The 20,773-nt window shown below is 43.1% G+C and overlaps 1 protein-coding gene across 1 annotated transcript in view; it reads right to left on the reverse strand.

Moving 5' to 3' along the window:
* LOC126355025 (dynein axonemal intermediate chain 3-like) overlaps window positions 1-20,773 on the reverse strand; it is a 199,146-nt gene that overhangs the window by 98,916 nt on the left and 79,457 nt on the right. The window contains exons 4-5 of the mRNA XM_050005208.1: window positions 9,644-9,862; window positions 8,979-9,032 (exon numbers count right to left, since the gene is read on the reverse strand). Of these exons, the coding sequence (XP_049861165.1) occupies window positions 8,979-9,032; window positions 9,644-9,862 (273 nt within the window). The remainder of the gene's footprint in view (window positions 1-8,978; window positions 9,033-9,643; window positions 9,863-20,773) is intronic.

Raw genomic sequence — 20,773 nt, forward strand, 5'->3', positions numbered from 1 at the left:
GGCCAGCATCCGTCCCAGTGCCAGCATCCAGGGTATCAGACACCGTTTACAGAAGTTGTAGGTCGGCTTGCCTCGGCAGAGGATCCAAGGACTTTATGACGCCCTTTCCAACTCAATCGGAGCATCCTGGCCAAAAGAGGGACAACATCACACTGATAAGCTGACTCATACTGCCAAGTTTTTTATAAACTTTACTCGATTGTGTAATCACCGAAAAAACGTCAGATACGCTGTCAACACGCGAAGTTTGATTTCGTTATTTCGTTCCCTCCTCCCCTTCTGGATGCTCCATTTTTTTGCCAGCAGTGTATGTCTTTATGGTGGAAGTTGTCTTTTATGAATCACCTCTAAGGAAACGATTTATTGACAAACAGCCAATATTGGTTCAGAAAATACGTTCTTGTGAAACGCAACTAACTCTATTCTCTCGAAGTAATGACTGCTATCAACAGGGGACGTCAAATTGATCCCATATTTTTAGATTTCGAAGGCTTTGACACCGTTCATCACAAGCGACATCAAATTAAATTGCGTGCCTATCAGTAAAGCCTCATTTGTATGACTAATTTGTGATTTCCGGTCATAAAAGGCTTAGAAAATGTAACAGGTCTATTAAAGGGACTGTTTGCCCTACGTTTGTCCGCCCTCTTATGGCATATTGCTATCCGGTATGAGATCCGCATCAGACAGGATTGATGGAGGACATCGAAAAATTTCAAAGAAGAGCAGATCGTTTTGTATTATAGCGAAACAGGCGAGAGAATGCCACGGGTATGATACATGAATTCGGGTAGCAGTCGTTAAAATAAAGGCGTTTTTAGCTGAGGCAAGACCCTCTTACAAAATTTCAATCGCCACCTTTCTCCTCAGAGTGTGAAATTATTTTGTTGGCGCCAACCTACATAGGGGGAAATAATCATGATAATAAAATAAAACAAATCAGAGCTCTCGCGGAAAAATATATGTGTTCGTTTTTCCAGCGCGTTGTTAGAGAGTGGAACGGTAGAGAAGTAGCTTTAAGGTGGTTCGATGAACCTTCTGCCTAGCAATTTATTGGGAATTGCACAATAATCATGAAGATTTAGATGTAATTGTAGATAGAAGGTGAAGTGGCGTTTGAAGCTGGCCAATAATCAGACCCAGAATAAAGTTTTGTAATTTACACTTCGGTGGTTTGTAAATGGTGACAATGGTAAATGCGCCATTAAAAGAGTAAATTACAGCGCCCTCTGCATGCAATCTGTCGACCTAAGTTTGATGTCAGTCTTTCTAAACTGAATTGTACCCCTAAGTAAAATGACAACGCCTCCTTTTCCACCCTCTCTGTAGTGTCTGAGCCCTGCGTAGCCTTTGGATTGAATTCGGTGGGATGACTCAAACCCAGTTTCGCAAATGAAGAATTTCTCTGTTCGAAACAGGCGATCGTGCATTCCACGTGAGCTCTCCGCTGTTTAAGCAATGTGAAGGCTCGTGGACTCCCGTGTATTTGGTACAACGAGCACTTCTACAATACTGTGTACTTAAATTAAAACATCTAGTATGACAACGCAAAACTGACTGGATGAACGGTGCAGCTGGGCATCCCACAATGTAAAAATATACATACTGAGAAAGTTGCTGAGATTTAAATGTTACGATGCATTTAGGTGTAGGAAGGAATTTCACATCTCCATCTTCAACTACTTTCTTTGGGAATCTTCTCACGTAGGTGACTAAAAATGCAAACTTCTGCAAGGATGTCTTCGAAGGTTAAGCCAGTATCAATATCTTGAATAACGCCCCACCTCTTTGTCAGAAAATTAGGGATGTAAGCGTCCATACCTTTCTGCCTCAAGACATCAAGCAACCTTAACTTGTTTGCTGACTGCTCTGTTTTGGTTTGAATTTTGTGCTTGTTTCTGCCACTAGCTGAAATATTAAGAATTGTTACATTCTTTAAGCAACATTCTTACCAGAACCATCAGATCTAACTTCCCCACATTATGATTTCCGCCTTCTACAAATACAAAAAAAGGAGTCATGTCAGTTATTTCACTCTGTCTGGATACTTCGCTCTGGTTTTATCGCTGGAGCGGAGCGATCCCGAATTAATGAGCTACCTCAGATCAATTTTCTGGAGATTCCGTGACAGATAGAGACCTCCAGCCACGTCTAAAGAAAAAATCGACATGTTAGCTAAATTTCATACGCAGCTACATATTATGTAATGTACACCAAACCCAAAATGACAGCGAGCCCTGTTTTTCATTGCAAACTTTTCCGAATTTTGCGCAGCATATTATTTCCATGTAAATATCACAGTAACTATGACCATTAACGTAATTGATGGGTACATCATGATGGACCTGACACATATGGCTAAGAGCATAGCAAAAACTACTTTTTTTAACAAACAATTTCTGAAAGATCGTCTGAGAAAGATTGTAGGTCCGAAAGGTGGCAGGCAGTATCGTCCTTCCCTCCCCCCCCCCCCCCCCCCCCCCCCCCGCCCCGCCTTCCGAACAAACGAATGAACTCGCTCAAGCGCTTTGGACGAAAATTGGTCAACGCGCATCGACCACCGTGTCCTTTGTGGACCCTACCTAACTGACGCTGGTCTGTAATTTGCAGTCGCAGGTTCGAATCCTTCGTCGGGCATGGATGTGTGTGATGTCCTTAGGTTGGTTAGGTTTAAGTAGTTCTAAGTTCTAGGGGACTGATAACCTCTGAAGTTAAGTCCCATAGTGTTTAGAGCCATTTGAACCAATTTGTAATTTGCACCGCTTGACGAAGACTGCGCCACGACTAGCTCGATGGTATACCATTTTAATCATCGCAATCTCCCAGCGTCTTACGGCAAAGACTCGTTATGAATGATTTGTTAGCTGCAAGAATGGAAACACAGGCAAAACACGTAACCACTGCTGATACACCAGGTGAAGTTTACTGCCGTGCGCTAATCTCAATGCGGTGTTGGCACTTCCAGGCCTCAGTGATAAACATTCAGTTTGTTCCTTGTCGATTATCCACGAACAACCTTTGCTCTATCTTCGAAAATACAGATCGACGTTCGTTATGGCGTCCGCTACGGTAGTCTAGCTGCTGAAGTTCTTTGGCGCGTGAGTGACCTAGCCAATTAGACGCCTAGGCACGAGTGTCCTATTGATGTGCATTTATACATGCTAAGCCGTCTGTCTTTCTCTCTCGGTGTGTGTGTGAAAGCAGCAATGGTTTGTATGTGAGAGGTATTTTGTTAAAATAAAGCTCCTGTCATACGACGCCTGTGGACATTTCTGCATTACTAACTGCTGGACAAGCCATTTTAGTTCGTTGAGATGTATGTAGCTCAAATATCGAATGTTGTAGCAAGATGGTTCTTGTGAATACAGTTTAGTGAGGTAGTTTCCATGCTGTTTATGAACTCTATTTATATTGAAATCAGCTTTAGTAACTCGGTATTTCATTCATCGCACCAGGCTGTGCGCCTTACATGATTTTCCGATGTACAATGGAGAGCTTGTCTTTGTATGGGTGTGTTAAAGATAGCACGAGTTTCATGTAACTTTAATCACCGTGGGCTATGTATACTTCTGTATGTTTAAGGCACAATAACAATCCAAAATTATGGTGAATCTTACACCTTTATTTCAAATCCTCACCTTCTTGTATTTAGTTAGGTTACAGATGTGAGCAACTGCTATAATACTCTGCACAATACTATACGTGGGAGTAGTTAAACTAAAAATTTTTGGAACTAATCCAATCAATCTTTAGCTCAGCATCACTTTTGACTGTAATGAAAGTTCAGAAATAGGCCACTACTTGCCTTCATTAAGCTGCTTCACGGTCACGGAAGGTAAGTGTGAGTTCGGCCGCAAAAGACTGAGATCTGGACGGCCACGTGGTGTTACACAAAGGGAAAACTGTGTTTGGCGTATGGCTCCGGCGTATCGTACTGCATCAGCAGTAGCTATTTGAACACCACAGTGACGCAGCGAACTGTTACAAGTCGGTTACTTCAAGGGCAGCCGTGTAGCGTGCATTCCACTGAGCCCAAACCACTGACATTTGCGATTTCAGTGGTGTCAAGCGAGAGCTCATTGGAGGGCGGAGAGGAGATCTGTTGTATTTTCTAATGAATGCTACTTCTGCCCCGGTGCCAGTGAGGGCCTACAACAAACCCATATACAAAATGGTTCAAATAGCTCTGAGCACTATGGGACTTAACATCTGAGGTCATCAGTCCCCTAGAACAGAACTACTTAAACCTAACTAACCTAAGGACATCACACACATCCATGCCCGAGGCAGGATTCGAACCTGCGGCCGTAGCGGTCGCGCGGTTCCAGACTGAAGCGCCTAGAACCGCTCGGCCACACCGGCCTGCAAACCCATCTACAGCCTAGACACACTAGATGTACGCGCGGAGTTATGACCTGGGGTGCGATTCTATATGCTAGCAGGAGCACTTTCGTGGTTTTCCCACGGTCCCTGACTGCAAGCTTGTAGATCAGTCTGGTGATTCGACCTGTTGTGCTACCATTCATGAACAGCATTCCAAGGGCTGTTTTCCAACAGGACAGCGCTCGCCCACATACCGTTGTTGTGACCCAGCATGCTCTACAGAGTGTAAACATGTTGCCTTGGCCTGCTCGATCACCAGATCTGTCTCCGATCGAGCACATATGGGACATCATCGGACGACAAGTGCAGTGTCATCAACGAAGAGCCGACCAAGTTCCAAGCATGGAACTGCATCCCACAAACTGACATCCGGCACATCTACGACACTATGCGTGCGCGTCTGCATCCTTGCATTCAACGTTCTGGCGGTTTTACCAGTTATTAATGTACCAGCATTTCACATTTTGCAACGCCTTACCTCACGCTTACATTAACCTACGAGCTTGTAAAGTTAATAACCTAATTATGTTATGGAGACGTATGTATTCCCGAAATTTCATTACTCTACGTAATTATTTGTAGTTGTTGCGATTTTTCCCCCTTAGTGAATTAAAACAATTCAAGAGCTACATACAATGTTCTCTTGTGCTATTTAAGTATCAGTGTCTGAAGAACCATAACTGAGAGTAGGCAGATTGCACCACATTAATTGGGACTTATCCACTTTTGTAGCCTAAATGTCGGACTTAAATCATCACCAAGTGTTGCACTTTAAAATGAAAGTAAAACCACTCAGACATCATACACATGTCTTTCTCTTCATTGGATGTATTTGCCATCTTTTTTTATGGTCACAAGCGACTTATAAATCGGTATTAGCATGTTTCCTTCTCAAATGTGGTGGATCCATGGTGGATGTATATAAGACTAATATATTTTTGGTGAAACTGAGCCTTAGATACGAACATGGCCAGATTGTTTGACAACTGCCACATCTCCCGAGCATTCATTTATTGACAGCCAATTCCAAAAACGCTGTACCTGAATGTTCCATACAACAAATTCTCCCAAAGAACAACAGTGCTTAAGCTTTTTTAATTACCTATCTGTACAACTGAAATAACAGTGTGCAATAGGAAGTAAATGTGAGCCCAAAATGTGAGCCCCTTGGCCACTGTAAATTTGGGGCACTTTTGAATTCTCCACTAATTTTCGGTGTGAGCTAAAGCATAATTGTGCTTCTTGCCTTTTCAAATTTCCCTGTTATTTTAACTAAGCACACGTAATTTTTATGTCAGAGGGGTGGTGACGTGATTTAAGTGCCATCACAAATAACATACAACTGGAAGAAATCAGAACTACTATCTTGCGTTTTTTAATTTCTCACAGTTTACAGCTTAGGTCAGTTACGTTCTGTGATGATATGGGCACTTCCATCAGGCAGTTCACTCGGCAGCCCAGCCAGCAGAGTACGTCGGTAACTTCTTTATTTACATCTTGATCGTCTACGAGATTACGTCATCTGTTTACTCGTCATTGGTTGTAGACCAACATGGCGACACAATTTCAGTATTTCATAATTTTCGAAACATTTTTACAACTGTTGATACCTCATAATTATTTTTTTTTCAGCTTACTACTAAATCACGTATACAAACCAAACTGTAATGATGGAAGCAGAGGAAATGAATTGAAATTTGTGCCGCAGCCGGGACTCGAACCCGGATTTTCTTCGCTTATGTGGCAAAAATGCTAAGCTTTACACCACCGCAACTATTGTCAACATTGTTGCACGAACTACTTAAGTCGAGAGCTCTCCTCAACACAAACTGCAATTTATATCTTTAGCTTATTTTCCCCCTTACATATGAGACTTAAATGTCTCGGGGTAAATTTAATTGTAAAATCTGTAAGATCATCCATGGTACAGGACTTCCCCATTACGTCAAACACTGGGGTGCTATTCCAGTGATGGAGAGCGCTGGCAATAGTGACAATATAAGGGGGAAAATAAGCTGAAGATATGAACTGAAGTATGTGGTGGGGAGGGCACTCGACTTAGGTAGTTCGTGCGGCAAGTTTCACCACAGTGCTGCAGTGGTTTTATGCTTAGCATTTCTGCCAAGAAAGCAAGGAGTCCCGGAGTCGGCACAAATTTTAACTCATTTCTTCTGTTTCCATCATTATCGTAGATAAAGGTAAGACTTAAATGTCTTGGGGTAAATCAAGTTATAATAACATCGAAAAAGATATATAGTTATATAAGAACTTTCATTTATTACTCCACTTTCAGCAAGTACCTCTAGGATATGTTCACTGTTGCCGTATTTTGACACAGTCAGCGACCAAGATACATTAAGGCCACACTTTTAATGCTAGGTAGTGTAGTTAGTTGTTTATTTAATTTGTTTATATACGACATATGTGTTTGTGTACACTGTTTTTTTTATTTTATACTGCTGTTAATAATGGCTGAATAGTCGGAAACGGTACACCTAATAAATAAAATTTGTGTAAACATTGACTGTTATAAACTTAAAAGCCAAAATTAATTAAATCATGGGTGCCATCCACGAATAACCTGTCAAATATAAACATTTCTCAAAATTAAAAAAATAATTTTTTATTAGTGTCGAGCACGTTTACAGCACAAAATATTAAAATGCGACGAGTAGTTTCAGGTGACTAAGCAACAATCTTCAAACCTAAGAAAAGCAAAGAACAGAAAATTGCCTTAAGTTACATTTTACGAACTACATCTATGACTTAAAGAAGTCTGAAACAGGGGAAATAAATACAAATAATAACGTACCGCTCATGGGAAAATATATGACAGCATATACACACACCAAAAAAAATTTTGCATCACCTCGGTTCCGAGAGTTCCGGAACCAGTACAGTAAATTGGAATAGAGATCAACATAAACATCATTTCCGCCCTTTTTATTGCTAATGAAAACCACACATTGCATTTTGTACCACCATACAGCGAGACCTTCAGAGGTGGTGATCCAGATTCCTGTACGCACCGGTACCTCTAATACCCAGTATCAAGTTCTCTTGAATTGATGCATGCCTGTATTTACCGTGGCATACTATCCACAAGTACAGCAAGACACTGTTGGTCCAGATTATCACACTCCTCAACGGCGATTCGGTGTAGATCCCTCAGAGTCGTTGGTGGGTCACGTCATCCATAAACAACCCTTTTTCAATCTATCCCAAGGATGTTGAATAGGGTTCATGTCTGGAGAACATGCTGGCCACTCTAGTCGAGCGATGTCGTTATTCTGAAGGAAGTCATTCACAAGATGTGCACTATAGGGGCGCGAATTGTTGTCCACAAAGACGAATGCCTCGCCAATATGCTGCCGATATGGTTGCACTATCGGTCGGAGGATGGCATTCCCGTATCGTACAGCGATTACGGTGTCTTCCATGACCACCAGCGGCGTATCTCGTGTGTCTAGGGCGTTTAGCCCGACCGGGTTGCCTCCATACATGTCTCCGACGATTGTCTGGTTGAAAGCACACGCGACACTCATCGGTGCAGAAAACGTGATGCCAATCCTGAGCGGTTCATTCGGAATGTTGGTGGGCCCCTCTGTACCGTGTTGCATGGTATCGTGGTTTCGAAGATGGACCTCCCCATCGGGAGTAAAGTTGCGCATCATGCAGCCTATAGCACACAGTTTGAGTCGTAACACTTCGTTCTGTGGCTGTACGAAAAGCGTTATTCAACATGGTGGCGTTGCTGTCTTGGTTCCTCCGAGCCACAATCAGTGGGTAGCGGTCATTCACTGCCATTTTAACTGTTGATCGGCCTGAGCGAGACATGTCATCGACAGTTCCTGTCTCTCTGTATCTCCTCCATGCCCGAACAACATCGCTTTGTTTCACTCCGAGACGACGGGACACTTCCCTTGTTGAGAGCCCTTTCTGGTACAAAATAACAATGCGGAAGCGATCTAACCGCGGTGTTGAGCTTCTAGGCATGGTTGAACTGCAGACAACACATGACATGTACCTCCTTCCTGGTGGAATGAGTGGAACTGATCGGCTGTCGTAACTCCTCCGTCTAATAGGCGCTGCTCATGCATGGTTGTTTACAATTTTGGCCGGGTTTAGTGACATCTCTGAACAGTCAACGTCTATCTTCAGGAGATCTGGGAACCGGAGTGATGCAAAACTTTTTTTGATATGTGAAGCTTATAGCAAACTCTGCCTTCGTGTACATAGCTGGGAGCTATTTAAGAGAACGAAAATGACCGTCGGATAGGCATGGACAACAAATAAACTAGCAAAATTACATCAAAGAGGTAATGTGTAAAACATAGTATGTCTGAATGAGTAACACTTTCAGTTATAAAGAATAAAAAGTGGATATACCAGTACGGTAAAACCAACTAGTTGAAAACCTCTGGTGGTCTCTTCTGTTCTCTTAAGTAGCTCCCAGCTACATAGTCGATGCGTGGTTTTCAATACGCCATACACTGACACATATTTTACCATGAGTGGTACACTATTACTTTTATTTATTTCCTCATTTTCAAACTTTCGTAATTTCGAGGCCTTGTTGATAAAAGTTAACTTACGGCAATTTCCTGTTCTTTGCTTATTCTCATGTCTGAAGATGATTGCTTAGTCACCTGAAACCAGTCACCACATTTCAATGTTTTATATTTTAGTTGTTTGGTTGGTTGATTTGCGGGAGGTCGCATCGGATTAGGGAAGGATGGGGAAGGAAGTCGGCAAAGGAACGATCCCGGAATTTGCCTAAAGTGATTTAAGGAAATCACAGAAAACATAAATCAGGATGTCCGGACGCGGGTTTGAACCATCCTCCTCTCGAATGCGAGTCCAGTGTGCTAACTACTGCACCACCTCATTTGGTTTTCATATTGCATGCGATCTGGACAATTACAATTTTTTTTTAAATTTCAAGAAATTTGTATCTCGAGTTTACCTTTTCTGACAATGTCAGATAAACCAAATATGAACACAGTCAAGTCCTAGTCCTTTCAATTGCCATACATTTAGTGTAACAATCTACGTGACTTCTGAAGTAAAATAATTTTCAAAATGTTGATACTTGTGATCTGTTCCGAATCCATTCGCACTTATTCTTTACGATCATTATTTTGCTTTCCTACTTCGTTCTCCACATTTGTCAAAGACACAAGGCTTCTAGGCTGTTTGGTGTCCAGTTACATTCAGGACAGACGGAGGCTCTGTGACAATGTGATTAAAATGAACGTACCGTCCAGCGCGGGCAGATCCACTGGATGTGCGTGATGGAGGAATCCTGGGAGAACTCAATGGAGGAGACGAAGGCGGGCGCCACGATGTGCGCCGGCGCGAGCGGCCGCATGAACGCCAGGTGGGCCATCATGGCGGTGCGGTGCGCCTGCTGTTTCTCCGTCAGCTGCTCGCGCTGCTCCACGCGCTCCAGCCGACCCGCCAAGTCCCACACCACAATCTGACGTCACGCAAGAGCGCGTCACAACTTGAGCCGACGCAATACGGCAGCATTAAAAACATTACACTGACACTCTTAGAGCATAAGAACACCAGCATGTGATGAGCTGTCAAATTTTTATCACTTCGAAAAAATAAAGTTAGGTAGTTAAGTGTTTGTTTGTATGCTGGTAAACGCAGTCCAGGTACACTTTCAGTACCGTAGAACGGCGCTAAAGCGGCCCAAACAAAATATCACAGCTCATTGGTCAAGCGGAGCATCGAAGTCGGTTTCTGCATTTGAAGGGGAACAAGAATGATCCAATCCACACGAGTTGGTCGAACTGTCCTGCAATAATGCAACATCGTATGACAAAATCGTTAGATGGCGCAGACATTGCCAGTGTGGTCGAACAAGTCTGAACGAAGAGGCAGACTGGTTCTCTGTGGAGTACCTGAAGAAGTAGAGGCCCTGGTCCTCGTAGAGCGGTGTCTCAAAATAAAGGCTATAGTGGAAAAAAGTGAAAATAAGTCATGGGTCAGTTTTCTACATCTTGCACTACATTTTGAATATGACTAAAGTCGCCGCCCGCTGGTTTCAGGACTGTTCACAACCATTCAAAAAGCCCATCGAACGAAGGCAGCAGAGGTATTTTTGAAGCTGTGTCAGGCCAACCAGCTATGTCTTCCTAAGCAGGTTAGGTATTATGTGTGAGTGATGTACGTTTTCCTACGACTCTGAGACAAAGGAGCTAAGCAAATAGTGAACACTTGTGGTTTCACCATCCCTGAAAAAGACGGAGACTTGACTGTTTTCGGGCAACGTGATGCTGAACGTCCTTTGGGACAGTCGTGGTACATGCTCAGAGATTATGGCTATAAGGGGTAAACCATCACAGGAGCGTACTACCGAAATCTACAGATGAAAATACTGGAGTCTGCCAAGACGCCAGCAGCTGTGGCCGAGCGGTTCTAGGCGCTACTGTCCGGAACCACGAGGCGGCTACGGTCGCAGGTTCGAATCCTGCCTCGGGCATGGATGTGTGTGATGTCCTTAGGTTAGTTAGGTGTAAGTAGTTCTAAGTCTATGGGGCTGATTACCTCAGATGTTAAGTCCCATGGTGCTTAGAGCCATTTGAACCATTTTTGTGTCAATACAAAGCGTCACAGGAACTTGTCCAATAGGCTTTCCTTACTCCACAACAATGCCCCAGCTCATTCTGCACAAAACAGTCACGTAAAATTTGTGTCTTTGGACTATCAAAATTTGCTTCACTCTCTATAATCACCCCAGACCATCACTCCTGGCCCTTGGAACGTAATGCAGGCGACAGTTTTGCTGGTATCCCTCTGCTGTCTGGGGATACACGTCTTTGTTGGTCATCGGGCCTCAGTTAGAAGCGCGACCCATCACTGAACACAATTCTACTCCAACCAATGAGATTCCAGGTCGAAGACGTGTCTGGAAATGTCCTGGAAAGAGGTGGGGTACCAACCTAACTGTCGCCCGCCATACGGCTCATCAACCAGGAGTGACGGTCTGAGGTGTCATTTATTTTCACAGCCGGATTCCTTTGGTTGTCATCTGTGGCAGTCTTACAGCACAGCGGTAAGTCGACGATATTCTACGCTCCCTTTTGTTGCCCGCTGTGGGAAGTAATCCTGGACTTACATTTCAGCTGAATTGTGACTGGTTGCACACGACGAGCGTTTCCACTGCTTGTCTTCGTGCTCGCCAAACCCTATCTTGGCCAGCAAGGTTGCTGGATCTCTTCCTAGTTGAGAGTGTTTGGAGCATTATGGGCGAAGCCCTTCAACCAACTCAAAATTTTGACGATCTGACGCCGCAGTTGGGCAGAATTTGGCACGATATCCCTCAGGATGACATCAAATAACTCATTCAGTCAATGCCAAGCCGAATAACTGCTTGCATAAGGGCCAGAGGTAGAGTAACGCGTCATTGTCTTGCTCAGTTTGTGAAGCTCTTTCTCTTAAATAAATTTTTCAGTTTTTGTGGAATTGTAATCATTTGTTTGTCTGTATATGTACATCACGTCTACTGATCTCTGTCTCATTCGGATAATTCCTCGTGGAGGAACTTTTTTTTCCAAAAAATGTTCAAATGTGTGTGAATTTCTAAGGGACCAAACTGCTGAGGCCATCGGTCCCTAGACTTATACACTACTTCAGTTAACTTACGCTAAGAACAACATACACCCCCATGCCCGAGGGAGGACTCGAACCTCCGGCGGAAGGTGCCGCGCAGTCCTTGACATGGCACCTCAAACCGCGCGCAATGACACTTGTTTTTTTCCTTAAGGGCGTTATAGTTGGTAAGGCCTGGTAAAGACCATTTTGTTGGGCATCCGCCTTTTAACTTGGTGTCTGTAATATGTGGCTACAGTATGATTCAAGAAGCTACAGACAGGAAGAGCTGACGACCACAACACCAACAATCTACATGTATCATCATTTGTTTGATTAAAAATGACTTATTCATACCTTCACTTGCGTCAGTTTGCGGACCTACTCAGGGACTTTCAAATAGTATCGTATTCGTTTTGTCATGCAGAGAATCACGTCATACACGTCATGCATAAGGCACGGTTCCCTATGTAGCAATACGATATGCGATACGACTTGCTGCTTATCCGTGCGACCCTCGTGTTCCATTGGAGCCATATGACAAGCATCGAGACCACAAACTTTGTAAATCAAACACCAATCCGTAAATTAATAAAGTTATTCTCCGTAGAACAATCGCAATGAAACCTTATGTAGCCTTTCAAAATAACAATATTTAACTCCTGTATGTTTTAATTTTATACCTGGAATAATTTTGGAGTGATTCAAAATTACCTAAGATCTAAATCTTATAATTTCCTGTTAAAAGAAACATCAGCCGCGCTGGGTAGCCACCCAGCCTAGGGCGCCTTGCCATGGTTCGCGAAGCTCTCTCCATCGGAGGTTCCAGTCCTCCCTCGGACATTGGTGTATGTACTGTCCTTAGAATAAGTTAGTTTAAGTTAGATTAAGTCGTGCGTAAGACTGGGCACCGATGACCTCAGCAATCTGGTCCCATAGGAACTTACCACAAATTTCCAAAAACCTTTTTCCAAAATAAACATCCAGATTTGTTACATGAGAGAATGAATTAAACTAAACACTTTGTTGCTAAATAGTTAGTTAAAGAGTATCTTGTTCAGAATAGTATAAGCTACGTAAAGTCTTCAGTTTTCTGCATTCACCCCCTCATTCATTCTGATAACGAAATAAATGAAAATAATAACGTCCAACAACTTTCAGTTTTCTGCATTCATCCCCATCAGTCACCACGAAAATGAAAATAGTAATGTCAAACAACTGAAAATAATAGCTGTTCTTGGAAAATGCAGCACTTCTAATACACTGAAAACCAAGGAAAGTGGAACACCTGCCTAACATCGTGTAGGGCCACTGCGAACACGCAGAACTGCCGTAACACGACGTGGCATGGACTCGATTAATGTCTGAAGTAGAGCTGGAGGGGATTGACACCATGAACCCTGCCCGGCTGTCCATAAATCCGTAAGAGTACTAGAGGGTGGAGATCTCTTCTGACCAACACGTTGCAAGGCATCCCAGATATGCTCAATAATGTTCATGTCTGGGGAGTTTGGTGGCCAGCGGTAGTGTTTAAACTCAGAAGAGCGTTCCTGAAGCTACTCTGTAGCAATTCTGGACATGTGGGGTGTCGCATTGACCTGCCGGAATTGCCCAAGTCCATTGGAATGCACAATGGACATGAATGGATGCAGGTGATCCGACAGGATGCTTACGTACGTGTCACCTGTCAGAAACGTATCTAGACGTATCAGGGTTCCCACGTCACCTCAACTGCACACGCCCCAAGCCAGTACAGGACCTCCACCAGTTTTAATAGCCCCTGCTGACTTTCAGGGTCCATGGATTCATGAGGTTGTCTCCATAAGTGTACAAGTCCATCAACTCCATACAATTTGAAACGAGACTCGTCGTACCAGGCAACATGTTTTCAGTCTCAACAGTCTAATGTCGGTGGCCGCGCGGGATTATCCGCGCGCTCTGGGGCGCTGCAGTCATGGAGTGTGCAGCTGGTTTCGGCCGTGGTTCGAGTGTTCCCTCAGGAATGGGTGTGTGTGTTTGTCCTTAGGATAATTTAGGTTAAGTAGTGTGTAAGCTTAGGGACTGATGACCTTAGCAGTTAAGTCCCGTAAGATTTCTCACACATTTTAACATTTTCTAATGTCGGTGTCGATGGGCCCCGTCGAGGCGTAATGCTCTGAAAGCCCGTATCGATGATGTTTCGTTGAATGGTTTGCAAGCAGACACTTGAGGTTTCGCCTCCAAAAGCTAAAGGAATTAAAGAATGCAAAGCTCCTGAACTCTGCTATGAAGGTTTTTCCCACTTTCATCGTCATTGATCAAGATAAGTTTTTGTGAAAATTCCTTAATATTTCTTCATCTCGGCCCAAAGTAGTGGAGACCCAGAGTGCAAAAAGGAGGAAAATAGTGACAGTGAAGTATACAATTAGTAAAAGAGATGGTGAAGTACTGGTCTGTTGGTGCTGATACTTTCCAAGAAGTATCTGGCATGTCAAAGATTAGGTTATCCTATCTAGCAAGCAGGTTCCACGAAGGAGGAAGGCTGCCAAAGGAAAGGAGAGGAGGAAACAGAACGGGAAAGGATCATAAGGAGATAACCTTCGCCATTAAGAATGATATAAAAAATGTAGATGGAGCGAGAGCCAACATGGAAGGGCGAAGTCTACGAAAGGTTACTTGTCTTCAGATCTTACAGTCAATAAAATGTTCAATAGATTCTGTGAAGAACGAAAAAAATTAAGACTGCCACAATGCCCCTTATCAATATACAAGCATATATTTTAGAAACATTTCATTCTATAGTTCAGGGCATCTGTTACCGATATCTGCTTCGTGTATAAGGTTGTTTTAATAGAAATAAAAGCAGAAACATGTCTGCAGAAGAAGTATGAACCACGAACTGGACACAGACTACATAAAATTCGTGCAAATCTGTTTTATGATTTAATAAAGGAAAATAATCAAACTGTCATTAAGATTTGCATTTGCGTTGACTTGAAGCAAAACCAGCCTATTCCAAAACCGTCCTTCACTGAGTATGATTTTACAATCTGTAAACCGTGATCCAAACTAAGGAGCAAAAAAAGATTTTCTACATGTGATTGGAAACAGAGTCTTCAAAAGGATACAATCAAATTGCTTCGGTTTTGCTGAACTACCTTCCTGATTTAGATAAAAAATAGCCAAATGATGACACGAATAATATACATTTACTTCAGATTCTATCAGCAGCCAAAATACAAACAGTTGTATGATGACAATTATTACAGCGTTCTTAGAAAAGAGCACAAAATTCAATAATATCTGTTACGTCTTCCCTGTTTGTGCCTCCACACTGAGTGTTTGGCAGAAGTGAGAAGCCGTACAGAAAAAAGAAAAGATCTTGTCTCTTAAAGAATATTATGATATTTTAGAAATTTGGCACGTACTTCGATGCGAGATGCCTTTAATAGGTTCCACAACGAAACATTGTCTCGAAATTTGGTAGAAAATCCGAAGAAATTCTGGTCGTATGTAAAGTACACAAGCGGCAAGACGCAGTCAATACCTTCGCTGTGCAGTGCCGATGGTACTGTTATCGACGACTGTGCCGATAAAGCGGAGTTATTGAACGCAGTTTTCCGAAATTCCTTCACCAGGGAAGACGAATGGAATATTCCAGAATTTGAAACACGAACATCTGCTAGCATGAGTTTCTTAGAAGTAGATACCTTAGGGGTTGCGAAGCAACTCATATCGCTTGATACGGGCAAGTCTTCAGGTCCAGATTGTATACCGATTAGGTTCCTTTCAGATTACGCTGATACTATAGCTCCCTACTTAGCACTCATATACAACCGCTCGCTCACCGATAGATCTGTACCTATAGATTGGAAAATTGCGCAGGTCGCACCAGTGTTCAAGAAGGGTAGTAGGAGTAATCCATTTAACTACAGACCTATATCATTGACGTCGGTTTGCAGTAGGGTTTTGGAGCATATACTGTATTCAAACATTATGAATCACCTCGAAGGGAACGATCTATTGACACGTAATCAGCATGGCTTCAGAAAACATCGTTCTTGTGCAACGCAGCTAGCTCTTTATTCGCACGAAGTAATGGCCGCTATCGACAGGGGATCTCAAGTTGATTCCGTATTTCTAGATTTCCGGAAAGCTTTTGACACCGTTCCTCACAAGCGACTTCTAATCAAGCTGCGGAGCTATGGGGTATCGTCTCAGTTGTGCGACTGGATTCGTGATTTCCTGTCAGGAAGGTCGCAGTTCGTAGTAATAGACGGCAAATCATCGAGTAAAACTGAAGTGATATCAGGTGTTCCCCAGGGAAGCGTCCTGGGACCTCTACTGTTCCTGATCTATATAAATAACCTGGGTGACAATCTGAGCAGTTCTCTTAGACTGTTCGCAGATGATGCTGTAATTTACCGTCTAGTAAGGTCATCCGAAGATCAGTATCAGCTGCAAAGCGATTTAGAAAAGATTGCTGTATGGTGTGTCAGGTGGCAGCTGACGCTAAATAACGAAAAGTGTGAGATGATCCACATGAGTTCCAAAAGAAATCCGTTGGAATTCGATTACTCGATAAATAGTACAATTCTCAAGGCTGTCAATTCAACTAAGTACCTGGGTGTTAAAATTACGAACAACTTCAGTTGGAAGGACCACATAGATAATATTGTCGGGAAGGCGAGCCAAAGGTTGCGTTTCATTGGCAGGACACTTAGAAGATGCAACAAGTCCACTAAAGAGACAGCTTACACTACACTCGTTCGTCCTCTGTTAGAATATTGCTGCGCGGTGTGGGATCCTTACCAGGTGGGATTGACGGAGGACATCGAAAGGGTGCAAAAAAGGGCAGCTCGTTTTGTATTATCGCGTTATAGGGGAGAGAGTGTGGCAGATATGATACACGAGTTGGGATGGAAGTCATTACAGCATAGACGTTTTTCGTCGCGGCGAGACCTTTTTACGAAATTTCAGTCACCAACTTTCTCTTCCGAATGCGAAAATATTTTGTTGAGCCCAACCTACATAGGTAGGAATGATCATCAAAATAAAATAAGAGAAATCAGAGCTCGAACAGAAAGGTTTAGGTGTTCGTTTTTCCCGCTCGCTGTTCGGGAGTGGAATTGTAGAGAGATAGTATGATTGTGGTTCGATGAACCCTCTGCCAAGCACTTAAATGTGAATTGCAGAGTAGTCATGTAGATGTAGATGTAGATGTAGAAGATTATGGTATTCTCAAAGTTCTAAACGCAAATTGGACTGTTAAAAATCTACAGGTAATGCACAGAAAGTACTAAAATTCAAGCTACCATTCAAAATGAACAACCCACATGTCATGTCACACAAGAAAGCAAAGAAAATTGTTAATTTGTCAGTAAGTGATACATACTCTGGAGACCCAGTACAAGTTGACAGTCTGAGACGAAATAAACCAAGCCACCCAACAGTACTAACATCCATCCTATTAATAAAACAAAATGTTGCAAGCAAAGAAAAGAAGAAAGATGTGTCTGACTTTTAAAGTATTTAGAAATTCTAGATGATGCAAAGGAGTTTCACAAAGATGTCTAAGACGAATAATGTGTAGATGTAAGAGGGAAAACTTGACAATATCAATGAGTTTGTAACATGCAATACTTTTTGTTTTATTCATTTCATACTTCATGTAGTATTGATAATAATGATATAAACTAAACAATTATGTTAAAACAGTTATCGTTGCTATTATTGTATCATGCCACTGTATTTATATTGTTATTGTTTGTATTCGCAATAAAATAAAAAACTGTAAATTAAAAAGTTTTGTACGTAATAATCTATGTGAAAATATGCATTTTACAACAATGTAGGCATATAATAAGCACTACGGCACGTCCTGCCGGTTGGTTTCCCCTCCGGCAATTTGCATTTCGCGCTGCTGCGGTTCTGCCACAGTTCCTCTGTATCCCACGGAGTGTCGGTTGTGCCTAGGCGGGCGAGTGACTGTGATGGCGCTAGCGGCGTCAAAGGTGTTGCAAGCTGGGTCAGGTGGCTCAGTTCTTCACTGCTGGTGCTCACGGCCGCATCGTTGCCTAGGGGCACTGCAGCGACGAGCCATAGTTGTGTTGGCCGGGGTCGCAGCTGCCGAAAGTGTGTGAAGTGAAGCTCTGCGAAAGTATTGAGACACGTCTGTGGCGGTTAATTTCTACGATGCCGTTGTTTTGGTTATTAGTTGGACTCTCAGGATACTGGAGAGAGTGACTTGAAGCCAAGACTGTGGTTCGACCTTGCTGATCGTTCCCGTTGTCTTTCCTCAACATTGCCGCCGGGTTCGGTTAAGTGATGAATAGCGTCGTTGTAAGGTTTATTTCTACCAAGACAAAGCCGATAGACCACGCCGACGATAAGGAAGTGTGGTGTTGCCAAGGTGCTTGACTAAGAGGACTGGCTAGGATAGCTGCGTTGGTTCCTTAGCTTCTTGGTCGTGTTTTCTATCGTATTAAAGCGCCAATAACGACTGAGAATTGTTAGCGGTATGCCGGCCGCGGTGGTCTCGCGGTTCTAGGCGCTCAGTCCGAAACCGCGCGACTGCTACAGTCGCAGGTTCGAATCCTGCCTCGGGCATGGATGTGTGTGATGTCCTTAGCTTAGTTAGGTTTAAGTAGTTCCAAGTTCTAGGGGACTGATGACCACAGAGGTTAAGTCCCATAGTGCTCAGAGCCATTTGAACCATTTTTTTGTTAGCGTTTTCTGCAATTGTGTTGATTTCCTTGCCTAGTTTTGTGGTGCGGCCGTTGTGAGTTATTGCAAGGACTGGCACCGAGAACAGCTGTGCTTGATAACCACCTTGTTGCTAAGGAAAACCACAAAAGCATGTCCACCACCGCAGTAAAGTGATGGAAACGACCATTACGGGGTAGCTGCTACCATTCTAGAGATGCTACGTTTGATTCTCCTTGTCGTGTTGTGGCATGGTGAGGCCCGTAATGAAATGTTGTAAGGATTATCGGCTGCAAAGTTGGTGGCGAAAGTTTCATCAGTTGTAACGGAGTGGTAGCACATGGACCCGGCGTAGTTGGTTGCCAGAAGGGATCGTCATTCAGCAGTGATACTATTCTTGGCTGTGGCAATTCTGGATCGTCTATACCTGGTTGTTGCTACTGATGTAACACAAAAGGGGTAGGTACTGGTGGTCTGTCTGGTGGGTACGCTTTTAGAAAATTGAAGCTTGAGCTGTGGGAAGTTGAGTCGCTCCTGTGCTGTTGTGTGGTCACAATGTCCTGGCATTGCAGGGCGTTGTATAGTTAGGGCTTTTATAGTATTGTTCCTCTGCACTGGCTCTAAGGTTTTATTATAAAGTGTACAGGTTAACCTTTGAGGTGGTTATACTGCGGAGTGTGTTCTTTGCAGTACCGCACTTTGGTTCCGTAGAATGAGAAAGTGGTGCACCACCGCAGTTAGTAAATCTTATGTACAGTGCTTGCGGCAACTCATGAACTGGATAAGATCGCACGGGCTTAATTAATATTGTTTTGTGCAGTGCCTTAGTGTCCGCACGGTTACAACTTGGCCGGTGTTCGGCCTCGCTTGCGTGGCTGCTCCCCGTTAAGGTTAAGCTATGTATTGCGGTTGTGGCCCTTTGAGAGTATAGCGCGTCTGGGTTAACAGTAGCTTATTGTTTGAATGTGGTGGTGACTGATCTTGGCCAATATTTAGTATAGTAAGTTTTAAAAGCCTTGTTACTAAGCCCTGTTAGCCTATTGTCTGAATGTAGTAATCATGCGCTTGTCCAGGATTTTTTTTTTTTTAATAGTGCGATTTCAAAGACTTGTTGCTAGAGCCGGGCACTGTTAGCTTAATTTAGTTATCATGCGCTTGCCCACAAAGTTCAAGTTGTAAGAACCTTGTTGGCAAAACTTGACTGTCTCGCATGCCCTTTGTGTTTGATGGTTAAAGCCTTCTCTAGTACTGAAGCTGCCTACCGCCTTTTCTTTTGTGTTATTTATAGTCATCGCAGAGTTAAGTAGTTGGGCTTCGGGCATGGGTCACGCCCATTAGAACTAAACAGGGCCGATAAAAAATTTAACTATTCATTGGAAGCCTAAGCTTTTAAGACCGCTGCTAAGTTTGCGCAAAGTTACTTCCACGACGAAGGTAGTGACTGTGGTCAGCGTGTTGCACGTTTGGCCTGGCTCACCACAGGTCTTCCTGGGACGTCGGCCAACATTAAGAGATCCACCAGGACCGAGACGGCGTTCGCTTCCTGTCATCACACAGCGGGCGACGGGTGTTGAACATCCAAGAGAGCTGGATTTTTATTTGTCGAAATCCATTTAAACACTTAATTCCATGCCAACCTCGACACTTAATAATCCAGCCCTCCAGTCCTACGATATCGGGAACAACATAAAATTAGTTGTGGCAAAAATATACGGAATTAAAGGATAACATAACTGGTATCAGCAACAATTATAAGCATTTGTCGACTTCTGAAAAAAAAGTGGAAAATTCGCGCCTTAACAAAACTGTTACAAAAATTAAATTTTTATGTCTTTCATTACAACACTTTAATAAAGTCAGTGAGATCTAGTAGTCATCCAAAAACTGAAATGCCCAAACATATCTATCTGAAAACGCACTTATCGAGTTCTGAAAAAAACCGCTCAATTCATGTGCTGAAATAAACAGTTGGAATTCCGTCGTAAGTTGCATTAAGTATTTTTTTTATTTGTGGTAGTGCCTAATTTGACATTGTTTATTCTCAAACCGTCCGTCTTCATAAGTAATTGAAATACAGGGAAGCGTGCATGTGTGGAGCAGCTGC

This window comes from Schistocerca gregaria, chromosome 1 (genome assembly GCF_023897955.1).
Source record: "Schistocerca gregaria isolate iqSchGreg1 chromosome 1, iqSchGreg1.2, whole genome shotgun sequence".
Classification (NCBI taxonomy): domain Eukaryota; kingdom Metazoa; phylum Arthropoda; class Insecta; order Orthoptera; family Acrididae; genus Schistocerca; species Schistocerca gregaria.